At 43.0% G+C, this 18943-nt stretch overlaps 1 protein-coding gene across 3 annotated transcripts in view; it reads right to left on the reverse strand.

The window, feature by feature from the left end:
* Window positions 1–239: 239 nt before the first annotated feature.
* RpS24 (ribosomal protein S24) overlaps window positions 240–18943 on the reverse strand; it is a 44046-nt gene continuing 25342 nt past the window's right edge. For 2 of the 3 annotated variants that reach the window (XM_070530524.1, XM_070530526.1), the window contains exons 4-6: window positions 16950–17066; window positions 14946–15008; window positions 240–318 (exon numbers count right to left, since the gene is read on the reverse strand). In XM_070530524.1, coding sequence (XP_070386625.1) covers window positions 15003–15008; window positions 16950–17066 — 123 coding nt within the window. In that variant the 3' untranslated portion in view covers window positions 240–318; window positions 14946–15002. The remainder of the gene's footprint in view (window positions 319–14945; window positions 15009–16949; window positions 17067–18943) is intronic. The other variant, XM_070530525.1, reaches the window with a different exon arrangement.

Below are 18943 nucleotides of genomic sequence, written 5' to 3' on the forward strand. Positions count from 1 at the left end.
TGCATAAATTATATTGCATTTAGTCGTACATAATTTGATTGCTCCATGAAACTCCGCTCAACAGATCCCAACATATGAACTGCATTTGTGTATTTTTGCCACCAAGATAACCTTGGGGCAAACCATTGAGAGCGGTCATGTTTGCAAGTTTCAACATGGTCGCACTACATACCCTCCCTACTGCCACTTACCAGCCTAACCATGCACACTATTCTACAAGTGAAGTAGAAACAGATGTGTGTTGTGCTCCATCCACATTTATTGGAGATGACCAAAATGTACACATGGTGGCGCAACCATTCCAGGGATCCGAGGTTACTGGAAAAGAGGGCACACAGTTAATTTATTGCAAACAATTTCAACATTTTGCCTAAACATGCAGCCAGAATTTCCCTACAATGACGACCTCAATTTGTGCTAAAGTGCAATTCTTGGTTCAGCAAGCCCCAAGAAGTTTGGTTCTCATACTTTTTTTTTGTACAGCATTAAAATTGGCAGCAAACCAGTCTTTGCAGCCTATTACTCGACGGCGTTTTTCTACTCAGCTTGCAACGCAAGATTCTGCAGCAGCTACCCACACTAATAATATTGCACAGCACCTAATTCCAGCTCACAGTGAAATGAATTAGTGCATAAGAGCTCTAAGTGAAAATGGCAACCATTACCAGTGAACACACCACAAATATCACATTTTCAACTGCCTTGCCTGCTCACAAAGAGGGAAAATAAGTTTTATGAGAAGCTGATTTGAAATGTAGTGTAGTTAAATGTTAGTGGAAAATAAGCACTACTGGCTCACAGTACTGCAACTGCTTGAAAAATCAGTAAATAATTTTCATCATGGGTAAAATTGCAAAACGGAGGAGGCTCTAAACATGCCTCTACAACTAACTACCCAAATTCCAATTTTCCTGACACATCTCATATAAAGATCTTTAATTTAGATAATCAAAAAAGATGGCACCATTTAGGTGCTTACAGATGTCAGTCATGTTCAGAAAACAAACCCCAAACGTCATTAAGCAAATTAATTACATATGTACAGAAAATTTCAATATAAAACAACCAGTGGCTCAAAGTTAGAAAAGCAAGAGTAGAAAACAGCTTGCATCGACTGTTGCAGCCAACCTCAAAAAGTACTCCGGGTCATACCCTGGAAATATCACATTACCATGTTCAGCTGAAAGCAATTAACAGAACTAGCAGATGAAGGAGAAAAATTTTCTGACAGACACACATTTTGTAAAAGGTGTCAACTTTCTGCACAAAGGCACCCAAAAAATACCTACATCATATTCTTAGTCATTTCTTCAAGCGCTCCTAACTGAATACAGCATACCAGCAAGGCACATGGCAGCACGCTCCAAACTCAAAACAGTGCACAGACGTCCACCAGACATTCACATAAACACTAACAAATTTTCTTGATGATTCTGCTGCCACACTGGATTTTACTAATACACTTAGCTGTGCGAGATTTGTCAACCTAATTAGCACACCAACTTGTCTTATGCTGTCTTCGTCTACATGTCTTGACATTCTTATCGCGAATATTGATAGTCGTAGAGCATAGTGGAAGAGTGACGTCGGACGTCAGTGATCATTGTCCTGTGTTTATGACATATCGTATCAATGTGAGAAAAAATTGTTAAGAGTCAAATGTGTTTGCTATACAAGACATAACTGATAGAAATATCCATCTTTTTAAATGCGGAGTTTGCAATTATGATTGGTCTTTCTTATACGAAATCAGTGATGTAAATGTCACGTATTCCAAGTTTATCGGCGTTTCTACAAACCTACAGCACATTTTCCTTTCGAAAATATTAAGCAAACCAAAAAGATAAGAAAACCCTGGATTATACAGGAACTCTTTAAAATGATAGAACACAAGGAAAAAATGTACCATAAATTTTTTACTACACGCTCGCCTGAAACACTGACACTGTTTAAAAAGCACAGAAACAAACTAAATACAGAACTTAGACACGCTAAAAATGTTTATCATGAGCATCTGTTAGCAGACACCACTGGTAATCATCCTGAAACCTTGTGGAGCATAATAAGGTTGTTGCCTGCAAAAAGCATTCTACCTCACCAGTCAAGATAATCTATAATAAATATGAAATTTCAGGTTTAGCACTTGCAAACCATTTCAGGAAGTACTTTGCAAGCATAACCGTGCCACAGCAAACTCAGCCTGATACATCATTGTTTCTTTCAGTTTCAAACAGCTTATTTTTAAATCCCACTAGTGAACCTGAGGTATTTAGCACTATTATGAACCTTAAAAATAGTAAAGCTCTAACATTGATGATATCCAAATAAAACCTATAAAGTAAGTTTTAGAATACATCACTCCTGCTTTAACGCATATCTTTAATCTAGCTTTACAGTCTGGGGTGTTTCCAGAAAAAATTTAAATGAGTATGGTAACTACTTTTTAAAGGAGGCAACAAAAACGACTTGTTGAATTACAGGTCCAGCTCAATCATTCCAGTATTTTCCAACAATCAGAAAATATTTTTTTCTCGCTTGTCAAACATTTTCGACCGACAAAACAGTCTAGTGCTCTGTTTAGCTTTCATAAAGGCGAGTCAACAGAAACTGCTTTGCTCACACTCAAGGAACATGTACTAAAAACAGAAAGAAATCTCTTCACGTTGGCACTATTCAATGATTTCAGTAAGGCATTCGATTGTATAAATAATGAAATTTTGCTATGGAAATCATCACAGAATGGCATTAGAGGTACTCCCATCGCATTATTTGAATCTTACCTTACTGATCGAGAACAATCAGTATGCATAAAACATGAGTTTTGTTCCTTTATTAAATGGCGTGCCACAAAGGAGCGTACTAGGTCCTATGCTTTCTAACCTCTACATTAACGACATCACTAATATTGATACAACTGTAAAATTTATCGTGTATGCTGATGACACTGATCTTATTGCTGGTCCGAATACACATGAATGGAAAAATGCAATTATCTACTCACTAAGCTATCGGAATGGTCAGTTGCTAATTGCCTAAAAATAAACCCTACGAAAACTTATGTTAGTTCGTGCAAAAAATAAAGCTCTTACTAGCAATCAAACTTTAGTGTGTGCTGGTAAAGAATTGCAAACAGTTGATGAACATTTTTCTTTTTCCTTACACCTTACTTGGGATAAACATATTGAAAATATCTGCACAAAAAAGTCTCACAGGTGTTCTGTCTCGATGTCAGCGTCTCCTTCCAACCAAAGCAAACCTGAACATTTATTGCCTTATTTTCTTCCCATTAAAATTACTGCAGCTTAGTGTGGGCGACTACAGGAAAGACGAATACTATGAAAATCCTTTCTTTGCAAAAGAAAATGATTCGGCACATTGACAACATGGGTTATCTGGAGACAACGCGGCCAGCAATCTTAAAGAATAAGATTATAAAAATTTAATACTTCTACACTTTTCGCCTTCTAAATTCATTTTATTTCTCAAATATTTCCTAGTGTCTAGTTCATCGTTGACGCCAGAATTCCTTTCTTTCAATACAAGAAATAGTGATACGTGATATGTTCTGTGGTTTCGTAAAAAAAAAAATAGCCTACAGTTATTACAAGACAATCTATCATACATTTTAAATAAATATCAAGGTACATATACTTCTTCATCCAAGGAACTGCAAATGCAGTTTGTAAACATCTGATCAGTGATTGTTTATCGTTTTTCAGAGCAAACTGTGTTACTGGTTTTGTAACCCATACACACATATTTCTGTCTTCTGGTGTATCGAATGTTTCTTTTAAAATCTGTACCATCTATTCTCTATACGAGAGCAAATTGTGTTAGCTTTTTCCTTCGTAACCCTTACACACATACTTCCTTTTTTTCTGATGTATCAAATATGTTTTTGTCCTCTTAGTCTATATTATTTTCGGTCTTGTTATTGTGCATTTATGTAATTTATTCTGAGTGTCTAACAATGTTACGATATTTGATGCAATTACCATGTATGCCTTGTAATGGACAATCGGCCCAGAAACGCCTGTGTATACTCGTGCAGTGGGTGCACGTTAAAGAACCCTGAAGCAAAAAAATCAATCCGGCTCTCATGCAAATGCTAGCTGTGAAGCGATTTGATTTACATAGCATCTCACGTGACTGATTTGTCCATGATCACGTAAATTGCATGAACTGAGCTTTGTCGGCATTGTTGAAGAGAGGCGGAATAGCCGCTAGCCAAAGATACAACATGGACGAGTTGTGCACCTTCGTATGGAGACTAGAATTGTGTGCTGTATGGAGTTATTTCCACGAATTATATCTGGATCCCCCCCGGGTTATAGTGCTTGAGGGTGTGGGGTTATATGCAGAATGTGGTATGAAGTTGTGCCATAGAAAACGAAAGAGAATAAGAACAACCGTGCAAAGTGCAGGAGTGAGACTTCTACAGCCGTACTACCGTAAAAACCGGAATATAGGTCGATCTTTTTTTCGAAAAACCATCGCGAAAAGTCCACCCTCGACTTATATACCGGACATTGGCGGAAAAACTACGGAAGTCTTGCAACAATGGGCGGATGAAGTAAACAGCCGCCATCAGCAGCAGCGCGACGTTGTGGCACTGGCATTTTGCATTTCCATTGTCGCAAAGTTATATTAATTAAAGGCTGCATTTTCATTTTGTTTCAAAATGAGCGGAAGCTGGCGTCAATTCACCGTCGCCTTCAAGAAAAAGGCGATTGAGTACAAGCCCACAGCAACCTGGCGGCACAGCGCGAACTTGAAGTATCCGAAAAGAGCATTCGGTAGTGGCGGAGGCAAAAGCAACGTATTACAACTTGCAGCAACCAAAAGAAAACGTCATTTCGTGCCGGATCGCAGCGGACTGCAGAACTGGAAGGCAAAGTTGCGGAGTCCGTCCGAGAGTTGCGTGCAAGATCGCTGCCTGTGACTGCCGAATGCATCCGTTTGAAAGCGGTAGAGATCACACGCGCCTATGGACTGGGCAGCGAGAAGCACTCGTCATCCGACTCTGATCAAAGGCGTTGCTCTGGTTCGGAGTAGCGCTTGCGCACTTTGTGCCCTTCTATGTACTGTACACCCGACGAATTTTTAACAGTATCGCGCGACCATCGACCCGCGTGTTTGTCAGCACCTTGTCATCACGGCACGGAGCGGCGAAATGGCGAAAGTAAGGGCATGTGTACATATGCGCGTATCTCATTTGTTTCGCTGCTCAGCGCCGTTAATGAGGTGCTGACAAGCACGCGGGTCGATGGTCGCGCGATACCGCTAAAAACTTGGCCAGGTGCACATGCGAGCAGCATTTCAATAAATACTGTCACCATTGTGGGATACCCGAACGGTCTACGCCCATCGACTAACAAGATGCTGCAGCGGCGAATTCAGCACTCCATCTTGGCTCGGTACCGCCATCTGTTGGGCAGTTTTATTAACCAACAGCAGCAAAGGGCAGTGATGGCATATGCAACGTCATCAGTCATCACTCCCTCAGTTAGGCGGCGGGAGATTTGACTTTCGAAAAAGGTATTCGGACCCTTCAGATGCAATTTTCTCGTAAACTAAGTCTTTTCTTGGCACAACAGCACTGCGAGGTTTGTGGAATGCTATTAAACAGTCCACACCGACTTAGAATTTGCCTTTAGTGTCCCTTTAATATATTCTACCTGCGTTGTTCTTCCATATGACGCCTGAAGTGAATGCATGCAAGAATTTTTTGCATCGAAGTGGTTCAGTATAAATTTGGCGGTTAAGTGACTCAGCTCAAGGGCATTCAGATAGGCAAACAATGCACTGATGCAAGCATTTTGCAAAGGTAGTTAGTGGCCAAGTTTACCTCATTTTGTCCGACACAAAGGCAAAAGCAGTTATCGTTCTGGTGTCAAACACCAAAAAATAAATGACTGAAGTCTTCTGCCTCCACATTGGACAGAATGAGGCAAAATTAGCCACAAACTGCCATTGTAAAATGCTCACATCAATGCTGTGTTCGCTTACTTCACCGCCCCGAGCCCCAAAAATGAAAAGTAGGCAACCAACGAAAATTGGCCGTTTACGATGCATTTATAATGTCAAGCGACATAGAGCATGTTCACTTGGCGAAGAGCCACAGTGCATATGCACGCAAGAAAAAGGACCAGCCATATAGACATGTTCTGCAGTACAGACAATTCTTACTGGCAAAATGTTAAACTTCAAAATATATTCCTACCCAATTAGAATTTCTAGTTCACAAGCTCAGAGGATGATGAATGTAAGGAGCCATCTCATATTTTTTTATATGGAGGGCTTTAATGCTTAATTTAGGTCTGCATCTTGCGAAAGAAGTCAATTTCTGTCAACTTTGAAAAAACTTTTTAAGCATCTTTAGCATAAACTATAGCAAAACAGTACTGTGGCTAAAACACTACGTTTTTGTTTTTACTGAGCCAATTTGGAAATTTTTATATGCATTCATTACAACATCACAAGAACGAACACAAGTGGAATCGTCTAATATAGGATTTCTCATTGCACCTTGTTTCACACTTAAATTTACTTCCAACTTTTGCTTCTTTGCAGAGACTTAAAAGAGTGCTATACGATTGAAATAATATGCAGATCCGAAGCACTCTGGGAATCGATGCAAGCAAAGCTTTCTGTGCTGCTTGCGTTCATTGACAGTATTTGATGGTGATGGCACAGGGCAGTCCTGATGCGATATTAAATTTTACCTTGCCTGCACCACTTTGTCCAAGCAGTACACAGAACAGGGAGAGATGTGTCATACATTCACTCGTTCCTTCGCTCAAGAGAACTCAAATGAGCAATGCTTTCTGATGATGCATTTTCTTTATCCCATTAGGTGAACTGCCACAAGCACAGAGGGGTAAGATTAATTACCCATTTCCCGACTGCGGCAGTAGGTGATCCAGTTGTACCCATTGCCTGCTTCCTCACTCTACTCCTTAACACTCTCCCTACCTGCTCCCTTGCTGCTGCGTGCGAGCATGGAGGCTAGGGCTCGTGCAAGGCTTCTGCAGGGGGTCACGCCTAATTATGGTGTCAGAGGGCATTGTTGTGTCCCCCAGTAAGCTTCAGAGGGCGCATCATGAGCTCTCAATCACCCCTGATGTGGCGTGCAAGGCAGCAGCAGCAGCAGCAGCGGTGGAAAAGTCGAAGAAAGAGGCAAAGTTTTGCATTAAAATACTTTGGGGAAATCCTCATTTTCACCCAATGTTTTTTTACCAATGGAATGGGCGATAGCTGCTTGTGGGGTCTGGGAATGGAATGGTTTCGCATGGAATGGCTCAGCTGCAAATACCAACAAGCTAACATACTTGATCATATCGCAACAGTGACATGGTTCGACCAGCCAACAAGCACCATTCTCAAGCAACTTGCGTATTTTTGCTGCACTGCCCATATAGCAGCACGCAGTTTGAGTGCCAAGAGCTAGACAAAAAAAAAAAAGGAACAGAGCACATCACAAAGCACATGGAAGGGCAGTAGACTGGATCTCAGTAAAAAGATAGATGTGGCACAGTGCTAGGGCATTAGTTGAGGTGCCAAACCTTCCTACGTGGTTTGTGCATTTACCTGCCATATGACAGTTTAACTTAGAGACATCTGTCAAGTGCACTGGTCTTTCCCCGAAATACTGTATTTATTCGAATCTAGGCCGTTTTTTTTTTTTCAAATAATCATATACCAAACTCTTGGGTCAGCTTAGATTTGAGAATTTCACAAAATGTGACGATTTGCAACTGAAAATGATAAATGTGGTGCATAGCTAGCGCCATCTAGAACAGTTAATAACGCAGCCGCTACTAGCCACACCAGTAGCCAGCTGAAGTACACGAGCAATGCGGTGTTATCATAATGGCACCAAACAGGCGATACCACTGCATTGCCACTTTCAATCGAAAAGTTGTACTAGCTGCAGAGGCATCAAATGTTCAAGTTGGGTGGGACTTCAGCATTGATGAGAAAAATATCCGTCGTTGGAGGGGACAATGGCAGACGCTTTGTGCGTGTGCCGCAATGAGGAGATGACAGCTGTAAGGATGATAAGCATGCAATAACAGAGAGGAGTTGTTCACAGAGATCACGCCGAGTTTCGACGTGTACAAGCCGTGCAGTCTGTGCATGCGTGAGCGCATCTGCAAGCGTACGAGGTAGCAGCAATGATTATGTAAAATGAGCTCGGCATGTTTACATTAAGGGGAAGATTTAGCTTGGGCGCAACTCCCACGCAGCCTATTCAAATAATGTAAAACGCGAGAACGCTTTTCTTAGGTAACCCCTGGACCGATTTTAATGAAATTTTTTTGCATTTGAGAGATAAGGTTAAATTCTAATGACTACTGGAATTGTAATTTTGATTTAGGGCCTGCATTTTGTTTTAAAAAAATTCAAAAAGTTCAAAAACATAGAAGCACGAAATTAACAAATAGCTCTGCATCAAAAACAGATTTCGATTTTGTAAACGGCATCCATTAGGTCATTCAAAGTGGAGAAGTTCAATTCAATGTGTCAGTTTATACATTATGTGAATTCGCTACATTATGAACAAGGATTCTGCAAAAGCTGTAGTTATACATAACCAAATTTTTTTAGATTCATGAGTACAATATCGATTTTGTCTGCTTTATATGTACTACGAGATGCAATTCCCAGAATTGATATCATTTTTCATTGCCGAGTTACGGAGTTGTAAACTTGATACTTTCATTTCCTGAAAATGTGAGACTTTTGCCAATCTTTAGTAAAAAATTGACTACCTAGACAAACCATTGAGACCAACAGTCACTGGATTTTGTTTTTCTTTTAAATGCAGCAAACCTCATCATGTTTGGTGTGGTTGCCGAGAAAAACGAATTCTCCTTTTACATATATTTAGACTGGAGCACCCGAGCTAAAGCTTCCTCGTAAATAAGTGCTATTTTCATTTTGTGAACACTGCCGTTAGTTGTTTGTTCGATCTACATTCGGGGCAATTTTTTTTTTTCTGGCTTTGGACATTTATGGGTCGGCTTACAATCAGCGCTGGCCTAGACTCGAGTAAACATGGTATGTCATTCATGCTGCAAAAACCATGCACTTCTCTTGGCCAAACAAATGCATGCAGTTTCCATGTTGCACACACACCACCATCTGCTAGACACTTCTGGCTGGGAGTGCACTGCTCCCGCACCATGTAGGAAACTAAGGGAGGACATTAAGGTTATGCTAGCTTTGGCGGACTACAGTACTCAGTAAGACCATAGGCAGTGCGATTTTTTATGATGTCAAGGGGCACACTTAATTACAATGTGTGCCACACCAATAAGTGCAGGCCATGCAAGAGTGAAAATGCCAGGAAGAGTGGCTGCTCAAGAATGTGACCATTGCAGAATATAGTCCAAGATGAAAGCCACACCAGAATGCCACTGATGCCATGCTTTCTCTTACATCATTTTACCTACCACAGCACTACACTACAGTAGAGCCCAATTGCAAAACCCCATCAACCAAGTAAAACCACCAAACTTTTTTTAACATAAAAATGTTTTATATGAAACAGCCTTTACAGGCACGACTTTATGGCTTACAGGCAACTTTGAATTCAAAGCAACCATGCACTTGAAGGGCGAAATACAAAAACACCAGTAAACACCAGTGTACTAAGATTTATGTGCATGATAAAGAACCGCTGGTGGTCCAAATTATTCCGGACTCCCCCCACTATGGAGTGCCTCATAAATCATGGTTTTGGCACGTAACTTATTCTTTTGAAGAAAGGCCTCGGCATACTGCAAACATTATGCACCCAATGCTGGCTGGTTAAGTAAACTGAGCAGCACGGTACACAAAGATGTGATGTAATTCAATGGCAACTAAAATTGAAGAAAATGCCATTTGGGCAAGTAAAATCAAAGTCCTTACAAAGCAAACTACTGCCAACACTGCTAGAATTGTCCAATAATTGAGTGGCTAAGTACAATCACACAGCCTTTTAAGATCCTTTGCTTATATTAATTCAAAAAGCTGTCATGCTCCAGCTTTAATGGTTCAAGACAGGTTCAATGTGTCACACTAAGAATAAGGCCAGCACAAAAGCCATAAATGAAATTGGCTAAATGCACTTTTTTTATCTACCTTGCCGAGCACACAGCAATAGTTCAGTTGCTTGTACAGTGTTGGCCACAGTAGATACAGTAGAACCCTGCTAATACGTTTGTTGATCATACATTTTCCAGGTTATAACGTCACTGAAGCCTGATCACAGCAAAGAGCTCATAGACACCTAAGTAATCGAATCTGCTAAGATATGCTGCCATCCCTAAAACATTACCACTGTATCTACATAACCGAAACTAGTGAAGCCTAGGCGTTTGTCATAACTGCATCCTAATCCCAGAACAAGCCAAGCCAGGCTTGCAAAGGATGCTTTCGTTGTTTCTAGCGAGCGTTCTAAGCATCCAGCATAAATTCATTTACATGTAAATAGTGACCTGGTCCTAGACAACCTCAAGCAGTTTCAGGTGGTACCAATTCCATCCTTGATGTCCACACCGACAAGGGTGGCGATTATCCAAAATAAATTTTCCCGCACAGGGTCCCCCCTTATAGGGCCCCTCACCAGGTCTAGCCATTTTGAGCTGACAAGCGCAGGGCATACATTGAACGATAACGACTGTGCCTGCAAAGTATTACATCGCTACGCACCGTGGAAAGATCTGAAATTTCAAGCCGAAAGCCATTTTTCCTTCTCGAGGCCGCAGCGCTACAAGCCGGACGGTGACGTAGTCATGTCCGCAGTGTGACGTTGCTCGTAGTGACATGTGACCGAGAATTATTCAAGACATCGGTTATCTGTGTGATCTGTTGCTAGAATTGATGAATTGAAGTTTAAGGGGGGACATGGCGATTAAAAGTATCATTATTTATTTATGAACCAAACTTGATAAAAATTGGCATGCTTATTTAGTTCCTTCTCCTGATTCTAAAAATGCAGTTATTTTTTTTGTAGGTTCATTATTTCATTACATAATTAAGAAAACAATGTATTTTACAATGCCTTTTTTCTTACTACAATAGACAAATAACCGCTGCACAAAAATAGACAAATGACATATGGTCCAATAGAAGAAAGCACAAGCTTCACAACATAGGAAGAACTTTTATGATTGGATCAGTATTTCCTACTTTATAGTGCACTGAACTCCATTGTTCTGAACATGGCCTTGCATTAGTCAGACAAAAGACAAATTTTAAAAACTTTAAACAAAGAAACTTGAAAAACTGCTTCCTATGTTTGGTGCTCCAAACATCTAGCTTCATGATGCAAAAAAAATTAATACTATAACTATGATAGCTACTGATATATCACAGTAAATGTCTTGCTGGGTGGGTAAAATTAGTATTTCGAGAAAATCAAGAAAACAAATAAATGTCACATTTAATTGTGAAGGGTCACAAATGTGTGCACATACACATTCCCAAAACATTAGTAGGCTCCTGGGGCATAGTCAGTTTGGGCATTTGTGTCTCTGTGGCGCTTTTTGAAGAAGCACTGCACATTTTCTGCCGATGCATGCTTGTGTTCAGATGCGGCTGATCGGCGCCGATCTTTTTCCGCCATGCGCTGCATACACTTTTCGCCAGGATTCATCGAGAGTTCTTGCAAAATGCTTGCCGAGGTTCTCCTGCAGCCAGCATTGAACTTCATGACTGCTTCCGCCACTGCAGCCTCAACGCTGAAGAGTGATGCGTGCTGCTCCTTCGGTGCGAGCGCCCATATTAGCGAGTGCAGGCTTTCATTGTTGTTCTGTGTTTTGCCTCGCTGGCAACGTTCAAGCAGCATCTTGTCAGAGAGCCGTTGGTAGATTGGCAGTAATGCCTTGCTTACATGAGCAGGTAAATTGTAGCGGTGCTTCGGCACAGGTTGGCCTTTGGCCTTTGCAGCATTTTGCCGGCACCAGGAATCGGGACCTTCTGGGCAAAGGCTATGATTCGAGGTGACGTCATTTGATGTTACGTGATAGTAGCTTGCCATCACGGCCTTCTCCATGGCTTCAATGTCACCAGTGTGGGACTTCAGAGCCCATCCATAATAAGAGCTCAGTTTGTTGACCAAATCTCCAGTCAACCTTCCTCTTCCACCAAGTGGCTCTGAGCCAGGCCCCTTGTGCTTTGACAGGGCATTACGTAGTGCTGTCCCCATCCTCTTATGGACATGGTTGACACAATCCTCTTTGTCAACTTCTATAAAGCCATATACTTTGGCCTCCTTTAGGGCCAAGAAAGTACGGCTGTCACCATCCGACAGCACAGTTGTGTATCTTAGGCTGTACTTTTCCAGCGATCTTTTGAATAAAATGAGGCCAGCCTCCACCTCCATTTCACCAGCCTTCTTATCCGTATTTTTTTGACACTCATGACTGGCTTTCCATTCTTCGTATGAAGGGTCACCAACTTTTGGTCCACGCTGACAACCGGCACAAAAGTTGCTCAGCACAACGTAGTCCAGGACAAGTCCCGTGAAAAGTTCAATGACGGCGCCGACACCGATGTGCGAACTGTGCCCGCGAGTCATCCAAGACCCGTCGTACGATACAGCAACGTTGCCCGGGTTGCCGAAGTTTAATTGGCTGTAAAGCTGCCGGACCGACTTCGCGCATTCTGTTGTAAGCGTCTCAGCTGCCCGGGTCGCGGCGGGCGTCAACTTCGTTTTGACGTACCCCTGCCACGTTTTCGTATGCAGCCCGCGGTGCGATATATTCATTGTTGCGAAAATATCATTGAACGCAGTTTGCCGATTGCCGGTGCTTTGCATCGCGCGCGCAGCCAGAATGTTGACGGTAAACGGATTCACTTTCTGAGTCCCATTCACACGCGGCGAGCTCCACGCTGACGCTTTGTCGCCGCATTTCGAGCATATGAGCACCAGACTTACTGCAAGGCCATATTCGCGCTCCTTCCGGCTGATTTTCGCGCTACCGCCGCATGTATTACAGTTCATATGCTCCAGAAGTGCGTTCACCGATTCCAGGCACACCACGGTGAAAACTGTGTCGTCAATCGGGCCGGCCGCGACATCGCCAGCGGACAAGATCTCCGACTTACGGCTCACTGCTGCGGTTGATGCGAGCTCTTGTAGTTTCTCGTCGGATCTCATGTCGATTACCTCCAAATCTGAAGGCGTCAGCATGACGGTGTCACGACGGACGCGGCTGGCGTTTTCGTCGCAGCTACTCGTTGTCGCACCACCTAGGCCTAGCACTCGGTCGGCTCCATCAGTTCCGTCGCTTGACGCCGTTGGTGGCTCGTCCTCAACCACTTGCGACGCGGTGGGGCGTTTTTTGAAGTTGTTGAGCATGGACTTCTTCCTTTTCTTTCCATACTTGTGCTTGGAGTCAAACTTTCAGAGCGGAGGAGGCATCGTCGCGCGTACTCACACAACGATCGTATCGAACATGGCGTATCGCCTGCGCCTCTGCTGCGGCTAGCAGACAGCTCGGGAGTGCGCCCAGCCAATCACGTGGCGTTATCTCGTCACGTGCATGCGACAGCGAATGAGAACGCGCGTTTCACCTATTTTTGCCGCCGGTTTTTGTATTGAACAAGCAAGCCTAACGAAGCGGCAGCGCGCGATATTTGAAGCCGAAACCGCGTTCTTTCGAACGAGACCAAGATGGCCGCCCTCAAGGCACTAGTACGCGAGCGCGGCGACATTGAATGTGTGTCGTTTTCGCGTCGACACACGCGAAAAATCAGGTGCCCTATCTGTTTTTAAATTGTTCGTATGGCTGAAATATGACCTTACGAGATTGGAAACTTGGCAGATAGGGAGAATAATAGATGTAGATTAGAGAAATGCTATTTTCCAAAATTCGTTTTTTTATGATATTTTGGGTCTAAAGACCCGTGTCCCCCCTTAAAGAAATAATCAAACACACAAACAGAATGTCTGTGTGTTTTTTGTTTTACTTTTCACCGAAGCAATGAGATGTACTTCCGCTTCGTCTGCTTGTCCCATGGTCGTGCGGTCACGTGCGCAGGTACCGATACTATGTCATTTTCTACCATGTTCCAGCACGTGATCATGCTCTGCGATCCGCCTGTTCTGCCTCAGTATTTGTGTAGCACTGAATTATACCGCTAGTCATGTTTCCTTGTGCACAGCGCACAAAATCGCGCAGTGACGAGACAACAGCTCGATCGCGAAACCGTTGGCGGAACTGCGTAGCGCCGGCAAAAAAAAAAAAAAAAACAAAACGAAGGCGCGGGCCCCTGTGACGTAATACGCATCACGCGCGATCCTCAAGGTCCAGTATGAGAGAACGCAGGGAAGGAATTTCGCTTGCATAGGCTAGACGGGGCGAGTGGTGAGAGCGTCTTACTTGGCAGTGGAGCCCACCTGCTGAAATCATGGGTTCACGGTACTGAAATATTTCCATCTCTGCTATTAATGAGCCGATTTAAAAAATATTTGCGGCAGAACGCTCCCTAGAGAACACGTAACTTCCAGCGTATAAACAAAATTTGCTATGGGGCCTGGTGAGGGGCCCTTTAACAGCATGTTGAGATAATACAATTCCTGGATACATTTGATTTTCTTGCGCTTACGAGACAAACGTATTAGAGGGATTCCACAGTATTTAGGACGGCACACAACCATACAGCTCCACAGAGGAGTTTGCTTACAACGCACTGAAGCTGTGCCAAATATCTTAAAAGGAACCTGCCTAGTTTCTCAAAACAGACATGCATAAAGCCCACAGAGAGGAAAATCATTTGATACAGTATGTGGCATTGAAAGAATACCCTCGAGACCTGGCATTTCAACAGCACACCCAAAACACATCCAGCCTGTGCCAAAAAGCTGAACACAGCCCACTCATTGCTGAAAGAGAAGGTAAAAGCAGCAGCAGCAGTTGAAAAAGAGAGAGAGAGAAGGTGGCAGACACCTTGCAAGCACCACACCAGCCAAAGCCAATGAGAGAGCAGAGCGAGCGAGAGCCCCATTAGCGCTGCAAGACAAGCAAGAGAAATAAGTGTAAGCAAGAGATGGTGCACCCATGGCAGTTGAGTGGACTCAGCTCCTTTATAACCCAAGTGCCAGCATGTCCTCCAAGCTAAATTTAAACCAGGCATTTTTAGCTTGAGCCCAACAACAGCTTTCATCAAAAAAGTGCCAAACATGCACAGTGCAAGGAAGCCCAAATGTGCATACACAAAGCTCAACATAGAAGATTACAAAGGAGCTGGTTTATTTCATTTTGCACAGTGCAAAAAAACATCAACAGGTAACAGTGACAAATGGCCAAACTGAATTGGCAGCAAATTTACTGTAACAGTCATCATCCTTTTCGGTGACACTTTTCTGGGCCAAGCATGTGCTCGCGATACCTGATGCAACATCGCCTCTGCTCGCCCACATTCTTTCTTTCTCAGGCGCCGTCTCAGGTTTCGAAACCCATGCATTGCCACGGCCACTCTCTGCGCCTTGTTATCTGCTAGCCTATTGTTTCAGCTGCCGGGAAGGATACACGGAAATCTAAGAATCCCCAGATTTTGTAATATTAGTTTGATAGTACTGAGGCATTGTTAACATCACAGAGAAACTGAAGAACAATCGTTACTCTGAAAAGTTTGGTATCCTGAAGTTTGTAGTACTGAAATAATTTTACATTGAAACATAAGACAGCAAGGGATTTCTGAAAAGTTTGTTAAAGTGGTGTTCGTAGTACAGTGAAACCTCGTTAAACCGTAGTCGGCCGGAGCTCGGAAAAAGTACGTACTAAACGGTAGTACTGTTTAAGCGAAATAGCATGAGATCGCCCACTTACCTGTCGAAAACGGAACTCAGAGAGAGTGCGATGAAAGGGGAAAAAACATGCAGTATTTATTCACTTCGCGGGACGTAAGTGTTATTTTCATTTGATGTCGCGGCGGCCTAGCACGACGACAGCGGCCTCAAACTTACTGAAGCTGCGTTCCAGCTTCTCAGCCAGCTCCCCTCCTCTCGGCAAACACTCGCAAGGCAGATTCCTCGTTGGCATTACGTATTCTCCGTGAACGCGCGCAGTAGTGCTGCATAAGTCCCGGGGCGCCTTTTTCACGTGCAAACGCACAGGGCGCTTGGAGGCCGTTGTACCGATCTCCGAGGCTTGTTGTTCTGCCGGGCCGCCCGATGGAGACGACGCACCGCCGTGTTTGCGCGACGAAAAGTGGAAACGCTACGTTTTAACCGATGCGTACGCAATAAGCTGGTACGGTTTATGCGGATACAAAATACGTTATGTTCAATGGCCACTGAGTCGGGGAATTGACTTTACTACTTTTAAACCGAAACTACTGTTTAAGCGGGTACGGTTTAACGAGGTTTTACTGTAATGAGGTTTCACTGTGCTCGTCTGCTGTGCTTGGTTGTGTGCGAGTACTTAGCTTTTATGAGAGGTGACGGCAGTATTTAGACTTTGCAGACTAAAACTGCAGTTAGCCCTTGTGTTCCTGTATCCTGTTCTTTATATGCTTTGTGGAAACTACAGTGTGATCTCCAAAAAAGCCAGAAGAATCCTGCATTGTGCCCACCACAGTCACCAACAGACAAATCGTATTTCACTGCCACTAGGAAAGTGCAATGATTATATGGTGGCAAGGTTTAGGGCTGCAGAGTTAGCAACAAGATTTCCAAGTCCTTACATTTTGACTCGACGCTTTGTGAAATTAAATTTGCGCACATCATTACAAAAATTGACACTGCCAGTGCAATCATAGCCAAACTCCATCAAATTTACTATGTGACAAGGTTTATTTCAACTGTATTATATACACAAGTTATGGGGGCCAACAAAGGCCATTATTGTACAAAACTCAAAAATCCTAGCTACTTGAAAGGGCAAAAGTACACCAGCGAAAGTGTGCAACAAGCCACAGTGTGAGCCAAACAAGGATGACCTGGAGCTTACCTTCTTCCCACTGGCTGCTCCAACCTTGGCCTTCTTTGTTCCCCGAACCTTCTTCATACGGTTCTTGCGTTCCTTTCGCTGCTTGCGACCGGTTCTGCCTTTCTCACCAAGACCATTCTGCAAATAAACAATAGTTTCATTTCACTGAAGCAGGGAGCACATCCCCATATAGATTTGTGGAACAAAACAGCATAGCAAGAACTTGTTCATGAACAGTATTCATAAAAATCGCCACGTAAGAAACATATCCAGCTGTAGGAGTAAGCATGAAATGCTTCCTACAACAGCATTCTGTTGTAGGAAGCAAACGGACCAGGACGAATTTTTCTTCAACTATGAAGCGTTTCTTTCGAGGAACCCGTTTGGGTTTCCTTTGTAGCAATTGCTACGTACGGGTGGATGTCTGATTTTCCCTTTATTCATTGCTTCACAGTATGTGATTAATGGCTGTTGAGGTTTAGTGACATTAACGTGAGATTACAGATGGGTAGCACTTGTCCAAATTTATAAGGTCACGGTGTCAGCATACAAAACTTGAGTAAAAGAAACATGAACATAAATAATGCTGTACGACACTGCTTTTTTTTTTTTTCACGTATAAACAGGCCAAGGTTTTGAAGCTTCACCAGTGATGTTACGCAACTCATCAATACCTGTGACAATACCTGATCTTTGACATCAGCAGCATAAATCAGCAAGAGCAACTAAGGTGTGGGCGAGGTACCAATAATTCTCTGACAGCAAATCTTTTTTTTAAAAAAAGAAGGCCATCTTTTAACTTATGAACACTCCCATGCTGAAGCCATCCACATGTACTTGTGCAATCTGCAGAAACAAGTTGCACCACATTCCTGTTTTTTAATTTATGAAATGCCTAAATTAACACTATTTCTGCTGCCAAGGGTGGTTGTGCATGCCTATAGCCTACTACAGTAGATCCTCGTTGATACGATCCTGTTGCATATGATTTCCCGGTGCCAATGTTCGTGATAACAAAAAATGACAACTGAGTTACGCCTGCTTTTTACCAGTTCATACGTTCCCAGGAAACACCACCTTCTGGCCCTAATGTTCAGTATACCACCAAACTGTGATCGTATGCTACGTTTTTTGGTCGTCAGATCCCATGTAAACAAGAAAATGTGCGAAGCGTCCATCAAGAACAGTAGCTGCCCATGGTGGCAGCTTCACTGCAATACTTGCCCGACCGTCCCAAGTCAAAATGCCCGTGTGCGCTCGATTTCTTATTCCCGTCCCAGCAAAGCTCCTCCCAGTCGTTGCACCCTGCATTCATAACTATCGCAGCTAACCCTACTGCGATAACCATTTGATGTAGAGCATGTGGAGCATATGGATGTTGGAAGCGTACTGCATGCTCTTAGCAGGTGGTGCAATGCAAATAACGTTTTGATTTTCCGTTGCCGTCTCAAAACACTACGCTACAGGAAAACAACACGTCATGCATTAACGATTAGTGTGGCACTTTGCATTATGTAGCTGTTAACTAACATTCAGTGCCAAATTTTTAGTTACTTTGGGTCATACGTTTTCCCCAAAACGTATCAACGAGGTTCTACTGTAATTCCTTACTTCCCGAGCACAGGAATGCTCCGGGACAGTCGGAAAAGAACTCTGAAGAACAGAAATTTTAAAAGTGAGCTTTCAGCAAGCATATGTATCATGCAATCCCTTGTGCATTATATTGTAAAAACCTGCATATAATACGAACCCAAATATAATAAAGGTGAAATTTTTGGGACTCCACTCCAGAGCGCACCATGGGGGACTTGCATGCGGCCAGCAATCCGATTTGGAACTTTTTTGTAAAGATTCCACAGGTAACCGAAGCTCAATGTCTTAAATGCAAGGCAGTCCTGAAGACCCCGACAACTACAACAACAAGCCTAGCAACACATTTAAGGAGGCACCCAGACTTGCACAAGGACTACCAAGAGAAGCAGGATGCACGCGAAAGGCCATCCAAGCTCAAGGGG

Source organism: Dermacentor albipictus, unplaced genomic scaffold (assembly GCF_038994185.2).
Source record: "Dermacentor albipictus isolate Rhodes 1998 colony unplaced genomic scaffold, USDA_Dalb.pri_finalv2 scaffold_173, whole genome shotgun sequence".
Classification (NCBI taxonomy): Eukaryota; Metazoa; Arthropoda; class Arachnida; order Ixodida; family Ixodidae; genus Dermacentor; species Dermacentor albipictus.